Source organism: Furipterus horrens, unplaced genomic scaffold (genome assembly GCF_987537825.1).
Source record: "Furipterus horrens unplaced genomic scaffold, mFurHor1.1.pri manual_scaffold_10, whole genome shotgun sequence".
In the NCBI taxonomy this organism is placed as follows: Eukaryota; Metazoa; Chordata; class Mammalia; order Chiroptera; family Furipteridae; genus Furipterus; species Furipterus horrens.
In genome coordinates this window covers 79,700,121-79,716,981 of record NW_028327180.1, presented here as the reverse complement: position 1 = coordinate 79,716,981, position 16,861 = coordinate 79,700,121, and the positions used below count along the sequence as shown (strand labels likewise).

Here is a 16,861-nt window from a genome sequence, read left to right as displayed (position 1 = left end):
TAATCAAGGAGATAAGTTCTTGGATAGGAAGATTTACTGTTGTTAATGAACATGATACTACAAAGTAAGCCATACATTTAATCTAATTCCAATTAAAATTAACAGGTGGGATCTTGACAAAACAATTCTAAAATTTATCTACAAGGAAAAAAAATATAAAAACAGCTGAGGAAATTATGAAACACAAGAGTAATGATTGTCATTTTTCCACACCAGATACAGCATTCCCTCACTTATAGCGGGTATTACGTTCCAGACACCCCCACGAAGTAGGAACCTTACATTTATTCTACACTCTTAAACCTATGTAACTTTAACAACATACATAGACAGTACCGCAAAATCCTGCGATATAGCGAAAAATCCGTGATAAATAATTAAATATAATATTTTTAAAAATCCCGCGATACAGTGAGGCCGCGATAAGTGAACTGTGATATAGAGAGGAACTACTGTATTACAAAGTATTACAATACCAAATGCTACAAAGTGGAGATGTGTCGGGGAGGGTGGAGGGGAGGGGAGGAGGGGGAGAAGGAGGGTGGGGGTGGGGAGAAGAAGGGGAGAATGAGAGGGAAGGGCTAAGGGAACTGCCATCTTTGTCCGAGTCTGGCAGCACATTAATGGCCTTGACTGATCTTACAAAGCTCTGTCAGTTCCACATCACACGGCCAACACTTATGAACTGTCAACTGATTGTCCAGCACTATGGACAGAGCAGTGAATGAAACAGGCCCAGGCCCTGCCCTCAGGGAGCTTTCTGTCTGGGGGAAGGTGATTAAACAACGAATCACAAGTGTGACAAGTGTGACCGGAAAGGGTCTTAGGAGGCATGGGGACAAGGGTCTGGGAAGACTTACTGCAATTAAAGTAGGACCCACTCTCTCTGTTGCACGACGGAACTACTTACGTTCTCTATGCCTGTGCTGCTGGTCCTTTTATTGGTGGCTGGTTTGTCCAGTGAACTGGGAACTCTAGCCTGGTGTTTGTGAACTGATGTCTTTAGTGACGTAGATGGCCAGTGGGGCAGCACCAGCCTTGAAGATGGGCCTTGGCCTCCTGACCTTTGATAGGATTTTGTGGACCTGTGATGTTTTCAGACTTGGGCGTGTATCTGCATCCCTTGGGGGCTGGGTGGGACACAGCTGGGACAGGGCCAGGACAGGGCAGGGACAAGACTGTGACAGGGCTGTGACAGGGCTGACCCCTCCTTCTCAGGTCTGGTTCTGGAGGTCTGGGGTGGGTCTGCAGGGTCTGCTTCTACCCATCAGGTTCCAGGGAGAGCCCGAGTCAGCTGGCTCAAGAGCTCTCACAGACCCGAAGTGCGTGGCACTGTTCTAGAACAAAATGAAACCTGACTGAAAGTCAAGGGCATGGGATGAGTCTTTCACCTAAAAATATATATTTATATAATTATCTACTCAATGCAAGACCCGTGGGCCTGCACACGCAGGGGTCAGGAGACAGCAGGACTAAAGAGGAGGTCTTGGGTCTCTGCATGGCCATCTCCCAATGCCCTCTCCCCAATCTTGCCTGACCCTCTACCTGGGAGTCCTCAGGACTTTCCCTCAGGCCCTTTATTCAGGATCCTGTTAGTCTCCACAAGAAGCCTAGGCCCCCTGAGGCCTCCCTCATCCCCAAAACCTCCCACGTGCCTTCTAGAACTCATGTTCCGCCATCAGAGAAATGTCCTGTCTCCTCAAACCCTTCTGTGACTATTCCTTCTCGCTCATGGAAACCTGATGGCCCTGCTTCTCCTGCAGCCTCCAAAATGGAGTTTGTCCCCCTGCCCCAGGGCTGGATGGTGGCAGGTGTCCTCCTTGGGCCTCACTGCCACTGCAGACCATTCATATTTGCTTCTCCAGTTTGGGGTTCACATCATGCAGGCCTCACGCCTGGATTGCCCCTCTCATGCCCCCTCCGGGACGTGGGCACCACTCTCTCACCCTCATATCAGTTCCCCACTTTCTACTGGATCCTCCCTATCAGCCCATGAAATGCTTTCAATTTCCATCCTGGAAAGAAAAACAACCACAACCTCTCTTTATCCCAGCTTCTCTCCCCAGCTCTGTCCCTTTTCTCTCCTTGAAAATACCCTGAAGAGTCGACGATCCGCAACATCTCTGGCTTCGTCCCGACCCCCCCCCCCCCCCGAGCCAGTTCCAGCCAGCTTTGCCCCACAGAAACCACTCTTCCCCAGGTCACAGTGACCCCAGAGCTGACCCCGAGCCGGTGGCCAGGTCTCTGTCCTCCTCCTCCCTGGCCTGTCTGAGCCCGTGGCCCAGCTGACCACGCCTCCTCCTCAGTCCCCAGACACCACGCTCTGAGTGTTCCTATGCCGGCGGCTTGTCCTCTGTCTTCTTTTCTCAGCTCCCAGGCTCCCAATGCTGCTGTGCTGGTTGTTGGAGATTCTCTCTGCTCACCCACTCCTCTCGTGGTCTCCCCTGGGCCACTGATTTTAAATACCATCCACCTATGAGGCATCTGAAATTTGCATCTCCAGTCAGACCTCTCCCTCCAATTCCAGGCTTGCATACCCCGCGGGCTGCGTGCCACGTCGCATGTGCCCGGCCCTCTGCCCTCCTTCTCGTCTCTGGAAACGGCCACTCTACTCCGGTCGCTCCGACCACATCCTTCCATCTTTGACTTTCCCACCAAGGTGACACCGATGTTAACTTTTCAGTGAGGCCTTCACTTGCCATCTAATCTAAAATCCCCACTTTTTATCCAACTCTGCCGCTCCCCTGCTGTTTTTAAATTTTCCTCCTTAATCCTTTAACTGTTGGATGTGCACTGTGCGGATGGGGATTTTGGTTTGTTTGCTGCTCCGTTTCTAGCGCTTAGCCTGGCGAGTGGCATAGATTCATAGAAGAAACTCCATAAATCTTTGTTGAATGAATGGAGTGATGTCGACGCTGAGATCTGAAGAATGAGGGGGGACTTGGCAGCAAAGGCGGGGGCAGGAAGAGCATTCTCAGCCAGGGGACAGTGTCCGGCTGGGAGTCAAGAGGGCAGGTGTGCCGGGGGAACTGAGAGACGTTCACAGGTTTGGAGCATGGTGGGAAGGGGGCAGGACTCAGCTCACTGTGCATGTAAGTGCACATACGTGTCTGAAAGCGTGGGGTGTGGCCCCTCTGTGCCCCAGTGGCCCAGGCCTCTCCTGTTTTTCCTGAGGGACTGGTGTGGAGGGGACTGAGGAGCACAGCAAGTCTAGCAGTGGGAGGGGCCCTGCAGGCAGTCCGAGGCCCCTGGGTCTTCCCCGGGGAAAGCAAACCCAAGGCACCAAGGAGCTCCGCTGAGCAGCTCACCTTGCCCTGATGTGACAGCTTGCTAAGGGCAAACTAGCACAAGGGTGTTAAACCAAAAGAATTTCCCCACCATTTGGGATCACCTATTGCCTCTAGGACCCTCACATGTGATGAGGCACCACCAAGCCAGTCGCGGGGTGGAAAAGGCCCCAGGTGCTGAGCAACACCTGTTTACCTGGGGCGGGAGCTGTGGCCTCCTGCCAGGACAGTGAGAGCCTAGGAGAACCCCGGGCAGGGAGGCATCAAAGGCCCCGGTGCCCTTGAACCCCACTTGGACAGGGCCCTGTCAGAAAAGTGCCTGGCTGCCCGGGGAGGTGGGGTGGAGACCAGCTCTCTGCCAGCCACAAGGCAAAGACCCCACTTGTTTTCCTAGCGCACATTGATGTCCCCTCTTCTATTGTGAAATTTGACACTAAATATCATTGGAAATTAATATGTCCTGGGTAAACACCATTTTTAAAAAAATTTGCAAAACCTTCCAGTGAAAACGTCTGAATACATAACACAAAGGCCCATTTTCTTTGGGAAGCAGCAGTCACTTCAGAGACAGGAGGCGGCACAATCACAAAGGACCGCATGGAAGAAATAAACTGATTTGGGAGCTGATCATTGTATTTTTTGGGGGGCGGCGAATCGCTACTTGTCTGAACTGTGAGTAAGTCGAGGGTGTTTTTAATTTAATGGATTAATCTTTTATGTCTGGAGTTCCTGCTACTTCCGAAGAAAGCAGTGCGGGAGGTTTGCATGAAGTTGTAAATCATGTCATTGTCTGGGCTCCTCTCTGGGAGACTTGGTCTACGGGGAAGTTATACTAATAGTTTTAGAGAGGCAGTAGTTTCCTGGAAGGGATTCCTTTAGCCAACCTGGTCAAGACAGTCATGGAAGGAGAAGTTTCAGAAGATGGTGCCCCAGCCTGTATTTGGGGTCCTGCTCTTGCCACTAGGCAGTGGGGCAGCTCCAGGCAGAAGAGGTCTGTATTTTATTCTGGGTTTAGCAAGTTTCTGAGGGTCTTGATTTTCCCATCTGTATAACGGGTTGGAGACCATCTGTGTCCATCAACAGCAGTTAGATATGGCTTGAGACAACCCCAAATCTCCCCCCTATCTATCCTACCTTTGACTTTGAACTATATCTGTGCCAAGCATTTTCCACATATCATAGCTCATCAGGTCTATTAAGGCAGGAGGTGATATTGTTATTCAAATTTTTACAGGCGAGCTTCCTCGCCTAAGACTGTATTGCAAGGAAGTACTAGCACTGGGACTTGAACTCAGGTCTGTCTGGCTCAGAGTTCATGTCTTGACCCTTTGGCAAAGGTGTGGCCAGTGTGGGTCTGCCCTGTACCTGGGATGGAACAGCGCCCAGCCCAGCTCCTGGTTTGGTTCCAGGAGTGGTATCTCTGTCTCTTGGGCCCAGAAGCCACACATTAATTGCCCCGCACATCTGCTGTTCATTTGGAATGTCCTGAGCCCCCTCCACGTCCTCCTTTTATCATCCTCTGCCTTCCTGCCTTCCCTCTGAGGAGATCCCAGCTGGAGGACCAGACACAGAACATTGGTCTTTATCTATGTGTCTGAGGCACTGCCTCAGAGTAAGCCATCTGCTGGGCCAAGAGGGGACCCAAAGGGACCACCAACAGCCCTGCTGGGCAACTTCACCGAATTCTGCCCAAGCTGCTCAGGGCTACCTTCGAGCTTTGGATGTGTGCTTGGGGTGGATGGAGGAAAGGAACAAATCCCACAGGTATGTGTTACTCCTTCTCACCCTTCCTCAAGGACTCCTCAGAAACGCAATGTTCCTTCTGTTCTGAGCTCCAGCACTGCCTTCCCAGTCTTCCCAGGTCCCCCTGCCTGGAAGTCACCGCCCTGTGGCACCACGCCACGGCCCGCACAGCTCCTCATGCCCGCCGCCTCTGTAAGCCTCCGCAGTGACCCAGCCTCCCGAGGCTGCCTCCTGGGCACGTGAGCAGCCCCAGGAGTGTCTGCACGGGATCTGCTCAGCCCCACCTGAAGCCGGATGATACCAGGCCACATAGTTCCCGGGCTTCAGTCCTGCTGAGGGTGGGGCCGGGCCTCAGTCACTGCCATGGTCCTTCCTCACATTCTCACAGGGCCAGTGTTTCTGATCAGTCTGAGCTCAACACTGGGACAGAGAGAAAGGAGGCAGGGTTCCTGTCCCCTGTCCCCTGTCCCCCATAGTGTGCAGCCCATGTAACTGCACAGAAACTTCATTTCTTTAATATGACTTTTTCCTTAATTCAAGCCAGCTTTGTTTAGTCTAGCACCACCAGGACTCACTGGCCTCCTCCTATCAGATCTCTCCACCTTTGTCCAGACGGCACCACCACTCCTTTCACCATTAAGTCCTCAGGACAACTAGGTTCTGGTCAGCCTCAAACTGTCTCCAAGAACAAAGGCGCTGGCCTGTTGATCAAGAGAACAGTTTCTGTCAAACTTAAGACAACATCTTGACCTCAGTTATGTTTCAGCCCCAGACCCATGAAGATGGACTGAACCTACCCACCACATTCTTGCAAAACCAGACACAATAATTCCATGGCTGATATTAGGACCAGATGCAATGATCAGCAACTCTCAACCCTGGCCCTGACCAAGCAGGAGAGAGAGCCCATGACCCTAACTCCCTTAGTTGCCATGATTAATGATTTACCCTCCCTGCCCCCCCCCCCCCAATCCAACCCCTGAAGCCATCTGGGAGCCAGGCTTTAGAACAGAAGCTCACCTGTGTCTCTGGGCTTGGAGCTACTTCTTAAATAAACCTTCACTTTCTTTGTTACAAACCCCTGTGTGTGTCTTACGGGGCTTTGAGGCACGCAGACCAGCAAACCCCTACAGTTCAGTGACACCCACTGCAGATCAACATTGATCTGCTCTCAGACTGCCGTTGCACCCCACATCTGGATTCTCCAACAGCAACAACACCAGGCCGCAGCAAGGAGGGTAGGGCGGGGGTCAAGAGCCTCAGCTTTGTTCTGCAGTTATTAACTGTAGGGATGGGGGCACTGGGCAGTCACTTACTGTCCCTGAGCCCCAGGTTCCACACCTGACACATGGATGGTGCACAGTAGACAGTCAGCAAGTGTTACTGCTGTCATTGTGGCTCTCACCCACTCTACCTCCAACAGCACCTTCCCATCACCCCCCCCCGTCCCCCCATATCTCATGTCCCTCTCAGTCCAACACTGCTAACTTAACTTCTGGAATACTCTGAACACCTCCCATCTTGTTCCCAGGTCAGTAGGCAGTGAACTTGTGTCCTTGGGAGGCAACAGTTGGCCTATGCTAGCATGTTGCTTCCATGATGGAGCTGGCTAATGGACCCAAATGCTGCCCCCAAATGCCTGGGAGTCAGCCCAGCCCAGGAACCTTGGGGGCTCCTGGAGTTAAGGCCACCTGGGTGGCCTACCCCATGTGGCTGGGAGTTGCGCATCGTGAGCCGACCAAATGAGGGAGAAAACTGATCAGGAATAACGAGGTCCACATGCTTCCTCTAATTCTAGATACTATTTTGGCTGGAAGAGTCTGAGATCTCTGGGCAATTAGGAAATGGATCATAGATAGCCTCTCCTTGGATCTTCAGGGGAAGGTTTGCTCTGTTTCAATGCCTCCAGAGCCAAGAGTGGCCTCTTCAGGGGAGAACTGAGCAATTGCTGGGTTAGTCGGGGCTCGGGAAGAGGGGGAGGGGAGGTAGGGGGTGAGGGAGAAGAGGGGGAGGGGAGGTAGGTGGTGAGGGAGGGACAAGGCTCAAGCCCTCTCCTTATGTGCTTGGTTCTTGTGAAGTGTGGGTGGGAGATGGACTGAACTGAGGATGTGGAAACATTGGCTGATTTTCCTTTTCCAGGCTTGTCTGAGGACCCCAGGGAGAGGGCCAAACCACACAAAGTTGTCCTGCAACCACACCGTCCCCAGCACCGTGCTACGCCAGGCACCCTTGCCTGTGTCAGACCGGAAGGCCCTCTGCACACTGCAGAGCACGCGTCCCGCGCCTGTTGGGGGAGAGGCCCCGACGCTGCCTGCTGGCTGCACGTCCCCCCGGCCTTGGAATCCCAGCCTGTGTTGGCTCACCCAGTGGCTCTTATAACAAGAATCCCTAGGTTATTTCTGGTGAAATCCAGGGACTTCATCATAGGCTTGGATTCAAGCCAGCAAGCGCAGCCACAAAAGCCAAAAGGATTAAGTATATTCCAGCTCAAGGGAAATACTAATAAAATACAGCTTAGCACGTATGAGTATAAAAATCCCTAGAACATCCTATAGGGTAAATGCACAGGCCAGCTGAGCTCTCCCAGTTGTCCTGAAATGGCCTGTCCCTGTGGATCCCAGAGGTAAGTGAAACTGAACTCATTCTTGACACCTTGCCTACTTTATCTCAGAGCAGAAGCCCTGGACACCAGCTGGCTCAAAGGCTGTGGGGCTGACGTGAGCTTCTGCACTCTCCGCTCATGTACAAGCTTCTGCCCAGACGTGCTGGGTGACAGGGATGACGCCCAGCTGGGTTTGGCTGAACAAGTCTGATTCTCCAGGGTGCTGATCCACCCCAGCACCGCAGGGAGACAACGGCTTGTTTGTTCTGAGGGCTGGCATGCCCAGGCAGGGGTCAGAGCACAAGCCTTGGGTAAGTGACCTTACCGAGAGACTCATCCATAATATACCAACTGGGAGTGCCCATGTGACGTGTGAGCAGAGGACTGGCCGGGGTAAGTGCTCAGACACCACAGGCTGCTGTCACTGTGGATGCTGTCCCCAGAAGAGGTCATTTTTTCCTGGTCCCCAGGAGTCCTGGCAACACAGGGGCCTGGGAGAGCACAGAGCCTCCCATGCCTGCTCAGGCTCGGTCTGCGCTTGGCTCCAGCTGAGGCTCATTGAGCCTCTTGGTGAGGGGGATGGGAACCAGTCTGTTGGAGAAAACAGTGCTACCTGGTTGGATAAGTGACCTGGGTCCACACTGCCTGGAAGTGGTGGTGGGTTTCAGACAGTGTCTGCTTCCCACTGGAGCCAAAACCACACACAGTAGCTCACCATGGCCGTCCCATCACCATCGCGCATGCCGCCGGGGCCTCAGCTGCTGAGCGCAACTGGCTTCAAAGACTCTCCTCTTTGCCCCGGGTTCCATTCCTCAGAGAGGGCTTTGGGTGAAGCCAGACACAAAAATTAGTTGGTGGACATTGCCCTTTCCCTATTGCTCTCCTTTACGCATGAGAGAGATGGGGTACTGCAGGGTCAGATATCTCTTTAAGACGTCAGACTACAGGAGAGGGGGGCATTGCTCTGAGCAGCATTTGGGGAACGCTTTGAGGGGACGACATGCACGGAGCCATTTACTAACCATTCACCTGCAGGACGTGGGTCTGGAACAGCTCCTCGTGGCCAGAGGCGTGGCAGGTGTAGTTGCCCATGTGGACGGTGGTCACCTTGGTGATGTAGAGGGAGTCGTCTTCTCCGAAGTCCTGCACGGGGCAAGGAAGACAACGAAGTTGGCCTCTCTATTGAGTATTTGGGGAAGGAGAGCCAGGCCTCCTGGTTTTCCAGGAAGACAGAGACGCTGCAGCTTCAGAGACGTCCTTCCTGCCCGTCCCCCTGCTCCACCGGAGCCTCGGGCAGGGCTGCGCACGCCTGGCTGGCAGGAGCGGCACCTCTGTTCCACGTCGCTTGCCCAGACCCTCTGCATCCACTTAAGGCCTCGCTCACCTTCCCCGGAGGCCGTGCCTGAGCACCTTCCCCAGCAAGTGCCCTCCCAGGTTCTACCAGTTGAACTCACCTGCTTGCTAGTTATTGGCTGGTTTCCGGGGCTCCTACCCACCTGTTCCAGGAGGGTGCCTTGTTTAGCATAGGTGAACTTTTTCTTAAAGGGCCAGATTGCAATTTTTTTGGCTTTGTGGGCTACATGGTCCCTGTCAACTACTCAGCTCTGCCTTGTAGCATGAAAATAGCCATAACGATACATAAATTAACCAGTGTCACTATACGCCAAGGAAATTTTATTTGAAGAAAAGAGGTGATGGGACAAATTGGGCCTGTGGGCTGGGGTGTGCTCACCACAGGTTCGCGTAACACCTTGATACCAAAATAATTTCAGGCAGCTTGCAGGGATCTGGATAACCCAGGAGAAGGGAGATAAAACTGAGGAAAATGGGGAAACAACCACGAAGGGCAGGTCACAAAAGAGAGCCAGGAGGGCTGATATGTGTGTGGGGGGAGGGGGTGTTCCATGGGAAATGGCCTGTAAGCCTTGCTCCTCTGACCCTGCAGCTCACAGTGTGGGCTCCTGCTGGGCTAGTGTGGGCAGGAAGGGGCTTCGGGCTGGTCAGAGGCCCCTGTGCGCACTTGGGCACAAACCACTCCCCCTGGGTCTTTTCCGGCAGCTGCGTTCTCTCCTGCAGAACCATGAGCAGTGCTGGTCCCGACCAGGCCTGGTTGTAGATGTGCTGGGGGTTGGAATTACCTGGTGTTTCAGGGGCACCCCTCACCGGGTTTGGCCTTAGCTACCAAATGTCTCTGAGGTGTGGTGGTCAGAGCTGAGGGGACAGCAGGGCCTGGCTCACTGGTGAGAAAAAGGGCTGTGCCGGGCCGGCTGCCGGGTGGTGGGGCCCAGCGCTGGGCATCAGGAGGCTTAGGTTCAGCTTGAACTCTGTCATGGACCCAACATTCCCGCGTCCCTCTGGCAGTGGTGGCTGCACCCGTAAGTGCCTCCTGAGGTGCTGGGAGACGTGGCAGGAGAGTGTCCGTGATTACGTTTTCCGTCATGGGAAGTGTGACATGAGTGGGGATGTTGTCTTGCCATTGTTAACAGAAGATGCAAAACTCCTCTTGAACTCCCGGAGCCATCCCTCCTGCCATCCCCCCTGGCTTTGTCCACAGAAGTGATCTGGTGGCAGGAGGGACGAAAGGTCACCAGTCAGTGGGGCACAAGGGTTGTCCAAGGACAGCCACAGGGCAGCTCCCGGTCCTCGTTCCTGTTCATGCTCCTGCTCCCTGAAACGCTGACCCCTGTCCTGCTCACACTCTGGAGGGTGTGGCCACAACCCTCATGAGTCCTTTAAAGATGCTTTCTGGCCAATTCATTAGCCCAGTGAGGGGGGCGGGCTCAGAGAGCGGCCTGGGTTAGGGCAGAGTCGGAGGGTGGAGAGTGGACGCAGGCAGCCAGCTTTCAGGGACAAAGTACCCAACGGGCTCCCAGTGGGGTCAACTGTGGGCAAGGGCTGCAGGAATCCTGAGAGTTTTCTCTGAAAATTGCTCGGCTTCTAAAAGCCCCTCTCCCATCACTCTGGGGATGCTTCAATCATGAAAATAAAACACCAGATAGCTGATCTGTCCTGTGTCATAACAGAGCCATAAAAGGTTCGTACTGGAGTTGCTTATGAAAAGTTAATGGTTAGTCCTCAGTTCTGGGGCTGACATATTTCTAGTCCTGTGTGAAAAACCTAAGTCTGGAGGGAGATATATTTTGTGGGAGTCCCAATGGCAGGATAGCATCTTGAAAGAGGGCTGGGAAGCTGGGTGCAGCACCCACCTTGGGAGCCCCCCAACACCACCCCATCTGGCCAGTTCCAGGGCAGACACCATGCCAAAGGGCAGCCCCAGAGCTGCATGCAGGGAGGCTGGTGCTGGGGGCCCTGGCATTCATCTCATCCCCCTCCTGCCCTCCCGAGCCCTCGCGCCCACAGTCCCTCCTCATGGGAGGGCCCTCAGTGCCCCTGCACTGCCATCGCCTCCGTGGGGTTGTGTGGTCCCAGGACCATGGCATTCTTCAAGCTGAGGAGTGCCTAAGGTCGAGGTTCCCACAGATCAGTTGCAGAGTGACACCACCGTCTTTAAGAGCTAACTCTGTACCAGGAAATGACATATACAGCCTTGTTTAATCCTCAGAAACCCCCACTGAAAGGCGTAATATGGAACAAAAGTCCAGTCCTGCCTCTCCTTCCTTCACAGCACATTCAGAGTCTGACCTCTGACCATCTCTGTGGCTACCCCTGGGGCCATGGCACCGCCTTCCCTCTGGGGGACAGCAGGGACCCTCCTCCCCCACACAGCAGCCAGACCATGCCCCTCCTTGCCCAGAACTACAGCCTAGAGGGTCTGCAGGGGTGATCTGCCTGTCCCCTCTCCCAGCCCGACTCCTTCCCTTCCCCCTTGCTCATTCCACTTCAGCCCAGTGGCTCCGTGCTCTTGCACTAGCATGCCAGGCACCCTGCCCCTCCTCCCCAAAGGCCATCCACCAGTCTGGCTTACTCCCCTCCTTCAAGTCTGCTCACGTGTTATCTGCTGCTCTTTCTGCACCCTCATCCAGCACCCCCACCTTCCTTCCTGCTTTATTTTTCTGTCTGGCACTCGCTACCATTTAGCATACTACTATTCCTGTCTGCCTCTTTGCAGTCTGCCCCCCACCCCACCCCCCCGCAGGGGAATGTGGCTCCACAGGGCGGCAGGGGCTTTGCGCACGCTGCTCACGGCTGTGTCTGCAGCACCTGGCACAGGACCCGGCATCGCTGAGCGGGCCGCACAAGGCATGGGCTAGGATTTCTGCAGGGCTTTCTCCTGGTTCTTTGGGTTTGACCGCTGAGGTGCCTACCTCCTGCCTTCCCATGCACCCAAGTGTCACCAGTCACGTGGGTCGGAGTGAGGTGGCTCGTGGGGAAGGCAGAGAATGGGTCCCAGCTTCGTTCCGGGCCTCCCCACCCTGCCTCCTCCTCTGCGCTGCAGCCTTGGGCCAGGGCACCCTGATCCTGACAGAAGAGAAGGCAGAGACGGGAGGGCCCACGCGTGTAAGGCCACCCCAGACTGGACGGGTAACTTGGCGAGCCCCTAACAGAATCATTTAACCTCTCCATCCGTGCTTCCTTCCTGCTCCTGGAAGCAAGCAGAGCTGTCACTCTCAGGTGCTTGGCCGGTGCCAAGGGCGTGCGTCAGCTCTACAAGGACACACGGGGCTGCAGGATGCGTCCTGGCTCCACTTGGAGAATCTCACTCAGCCTTTGGCTACCAGCCCATGTCTCTGGTTCTGGGGAGGACCTGACTCTGTAGTAAAATAAGGTGTCTAGGCTAAAATAATGGCATCATGTAATTACAGAACAAAGTGAATATTGTTTTCTGCAACATGAACACTGGCTACAGAAATCAAATTTACCTCATTGAATGTGAGGAAATGACTTTAAAAATTGATTTCTAAGAAGTTACATAAAACTAAGGCTGCAATCCTTCCTCTCCTGAATGTTCTCTGAGATCTGTCTGAAACTGCCAACGAGGCTTGATTGCATCTCTGTGATTGTCTTTTTATGGATGGGTTTTTTTCTTTGTTTGTTTTTGTTTTTAGTTCTGGTGTGTGGAAATGTATTAGCAAAATCAAGGCTCCTTCCAGAAATAAACAGATGCCAGCTTAGACCATTCTTTGGATTGATGCACAGCCATTTTCAGGAAAGAGACAATTTTACTTAAAGACATGGTTTTTGCCTGTTAAAAAGTTATATTCTAAGTATTTGCCCTTAATAAAGAGAGTAATTAAATGAGACTGAAGTATTAAACGGTATTTAAGCAGCAGAGGTGAGGTGAGGAATGTTGCCATAGGGTTACATGGACGTCAGGTCTACACCACATGAAGAGGAACCCTCTGCGCCGAACGTGGAGTGACCGGGTGTTAGACACACAGACTTCAGAGTGGTTTCAGAGTTTGGGTTAATGATCCTGCCAATGCTACAAGTTAAAACGCAGTAGCTTTCCCAGAGCTTTCCCAATTCTGTCCTTCTCCAGAGGACCCCTGGCTCTCACTGGGGAGGAGGCAGTGAGGAGAGAGCCTTTGCCTCCATGCTGGTTTGGTTCTGGCCCCTAGAATTTTACTAACCCAAGCTTCCTGCCTGCACACACACTTCAACCCCACGGACCCAAATATCGAGTGATATGCAGAGTCTTGGTGATGGCTGGTCCTCAGACCTGCCTGCATTCACAAACGCACGTGTGTCTGCTACCAGAACAGGCAAGGACCAGACGCAGCATTGGTGGGTGCATGCAAGAAACCTGAGTGTGCCCGCACACACCCATTCCAGCCCCTGGCTCTCTGCACTCTGACCCGTGCTAGGGTCCCCACGCTGGTCACGTCTTCCCAGCCCCTCGGAGGACCAGTCTTGCCACTCTGCAGGGACCTGCAGGACCAGTGCTCTTGCTCACGGTCCTCTTTAAAAAGGCCCTGCCATTTGAAGAGATCCCTAAAAGTAGCTGCTGGGCCCTCAGGGGAGGGCTGCTATGGGCAGTCACTTTCAGTGTGTCTGTCCTTCTTCCTGGTGCCAGGCCCAGAGAGGGAGTCAGAGGCATGAGTGGGCCCTGTGGGGAGGCCCCTGGCTCACCGGGGTCACAGGGAGTGTGTGGTCACTGGCTGATTTGGGCTTCTACAGTCAGTCTCCTCCATGGCTGAGGGTCAGAGGGGAGGCACTTCATCTCCCTGTCCCCAGTGCGTGGCAGGGCGCCTGTGTTTGCTGAACGGATGGAGGTGTGTGAGCCCGATGTGCTGCCCCTGGGGGGGCCCTGAAGGGAAGGGTGGGGGAGAAGCAACCACCTAGAGAGAGGTCGGGTCTGTGCCCTTATCGCCTGCGAAGGGACCTGCAGGCCTCCGGGTGTCCGGCCTCCAGGAGTGCCTGGGCCTCTGTTGGCCTGGGCGCCTTTGCCACCAGACAGCCCAACAATGTGATGGGGGCTCTGGGCCCGGTGGTATCAGTTCTGCCTCCCAGGGGCCGGCACCAGGGGTCAGCCATGTGGACAGCATGTGAGGCTGGCCTCTAGTAAAGGCTCTGGACCGGGCTCCTGGGAGCCCCCCTGGATGGCAGGACTCTGTGCATATTGTCACATGGCCATGCTGGAAAAGTAACACGTCCAGGATTCCATGGGGAGGGGACAACAGGGGCTCATATTCAGACCCTCCTGGACTCTGCCCAGGGCTGCCTGCCCTCAGCAGTCTTCAATCTGCGGTCTCCCCGTGACAAGCGGTTGTCAGGGCTCTAACAGTGCTCAGAGCGTCCTGTGAGTCCTTCTAGCAAATGACTGATCTCAGGGCGGCTTGGGGAACCCTTCAAACTCGTAGCTGGCATCCGAGTGAGAGCGGTCTGGAATGGACTGCTGTCTCTAACTTTGTCGTTGGTGCCAAAACTCAAGCAGGGGAATCCTGGTCCTGCCGTGTGGATGCTGAGCTTTGACCTGGGGACAAACTTGAGCGTCTGAGTCTGCACAGGTGTCTGGGCACCTGCAACAGAGGGCTCACATCAGAGATGCTGTTCTGAGCCCTCAGCTTCTCCTCAGGGGCCAGGGGGCTGATCCTTCCTGACTGGCCAGGACTCCGGAGTACCGTGCAGGGCAGCAGCAGCTCAAGGGCCCTCGGGTGGGTTGCATGCTTGAGCCCCTGAACAGGCCTTTGGATCTTTAGTTGATCAGCCCTACACGGCCAGCTTGGGTGGGGGGAAGGACTCAGGCGCTAGACTGCGCTGCCCGGTCAGCTGAGGTTCCAGACCGCCCGCGGATTGCTGCCTGCCTCTGGGCAAGGTGCACCCCACCCTCAGAGATGCCTGGATCGTGAAGCCCGCGCTGGGAGGCCTGACTGAGGGCACCAGCTCCCTGAACCGGGACAACACGCACAACAACACCGCCGACTGCCGTTCGTGCTGTCCTTGACACACTCCAGGGAGGATTAATTAAATTTCCTTCCACGGTTCTATGGCTCATTTCAGGGACCAAGAAGGCTTGCAATCAGGAAATTTCTCTGGATATGGTGCTTATAATTCTTACACACTGTTGGGGGGAGTATAACACTAGCGCAGGCTTTTTGAAGGGAGATCTGGCAACATCCATCAAAACCCCAGAAGTGCCCACGCTAGAATGTAGTCAGTCATTCTGCGTCTAAGAACTTATCTTACAGACCTACTCATGCGAACATGCAGAGAGTGTATGAGGACGTTTACTGCAGTGCTGTTGGCAGTAGTTAAAGCCAGAAAGCAGGCTGAAATGTGGGCTCCCCTGCATGGGGCTCCTGAGGGCCACCCAGGCATGGCGTGTATTCAGTGTGGCCTGGGGCTCTGCATTCGGGGACTAGAAGCTGGATAACAATGTTCCTGAGAGACCTGTGCCTTTGAGGTGGGGCCAGAAGTGGTCACTGAGCTCAGGAGAAGCCTTGAAGCCAGTAACAGAGAGAAGAGAGGTGACCCTGAGGGGGCCACTGAGAAAGCGGAGGTACTTGGAGGGCAGGGTCCCTCCCTGAGCTGCATGGCCGGTGTGCCACAGGCCTGGTCCCGGTACCTCCAGAGCTCTGATCAGCGCTGTCAGTGGTTTGAACTCATCCAAAGTTCTAAGGAACCAGATGGTCATCTGCAACAAGGGTTTTTGACACTAGCTGGAGAGAATTGGCCAAAGCCTTAGAATGTTTCAAGTTCCGTGATTCCCAAGATTTTAAAACAATATGTACCCAAGCATTTAATGAGATTATTTTAATGCTGAACCTACAACCACGGTCGGTCGTGTTGCCGTTCTTCATGCTAATCAAATGCCTCTCATCTTTTCACAGTGGATTCATGACTGGTTCATATACAGACAGTAGAAATTAAATGAGTCATGAGCTCCTAAATCATTCTCTTTTGGTCTTTTTAATAATTCACTTGCAAAGAAGAGTTGGCTGAGAGCATATGCTTCATTAGAGTTGTTTGTTCCTGGTTTTACACCATTTAGGCATGGGGAAAAAAGCGAGCCTTTTAACACAGCCTTCAAACACTGGCACACATACTTTCTTCTAATGGGTTTTGTTTTTCTGCTTTTATCACTGTACTCCGCCTGCTGACATTTGAAAGCCCCAACGAACGAGACTCGGTGAAAGAAAAATAAAACCCGGCAAAAAAGACTGGCTCTTTCAAGTTATCTGAAATATAGTGGATTTGTTGTCGGCTTTTTTTTTTTTTTCTTTTTAAAAGAAGAATACAATAGAAAAATGTTTCCTCTCCCTGAGAATACCCCAGCAAACAATCCCACGTGCAGGCCTCAGCCTCTGCCCCACTCCCAGAGGCCCAAGGCCTGTATCCACTGCAGACACAGCCCACGGGGGCCTGGGCACGGCTGCAGCCCCTGGAGCGGGGGGTGGGGGCGTGGGGGAGCAGGCCCAGCTGGCCCCAGAGCGAGGCCTTGGCAATGCTGGGTGCTGAGAGCTCTGGCTGGGGTGTGCAGGTGGGCTGTAGGCCTTGGCAGGTTCCAGGACCCTGTGAGTTACGTAAGCCCACTTGCCCTCTGAAGTTCTGGTGTGGGCTAAAGGAGAGCACGCTTGGGCACCCAGCAGCAGGGACCCTGGCCCCTGGGATGTGGGAGCTGCCTGCACTGATGGCTGAAACAGCAGTGGTAATGCTAGCAAGGATCCAGTAGCTCAGCTGTGTTTGTGACTTTGGGGATGTCCTCTCCCTGCTTCAGATCCCCTCATGGGCAGGTCCCCTGTCCCTGAGGACCATAAGGGACAGTGATGAAGACAGTTATGAGGGGAGGGCAAGCGACACTGTTCAGCCAGGATGTGCTACTGGGTTT

The 16,861-nt window shown here is 53.9% G+C and overlaps 1 protein-coding gene across 1 annotated transcript in view; it reads right to left on the bottom strand.

The window, feature by feature from the left end:
* The window catches only part of FSTL4 (follistatin like 4), a 116,670-nt gene that overhangs the window by 35,926 nt on the left and 63,883 nt on the right, over positions 1-16,861 (bottom strand). Inside the window, exon 4 of the mRNA XM_090289498.1 lies at positions 8,655-8,775. Within this exon, the coding sequence (XP_090145624.1) occupies positions 8,655-8,775 (121 nt within the window). The remainder of the gene's footprint in view (positions 1-8,654; positions 8,776-16,861) is intronic.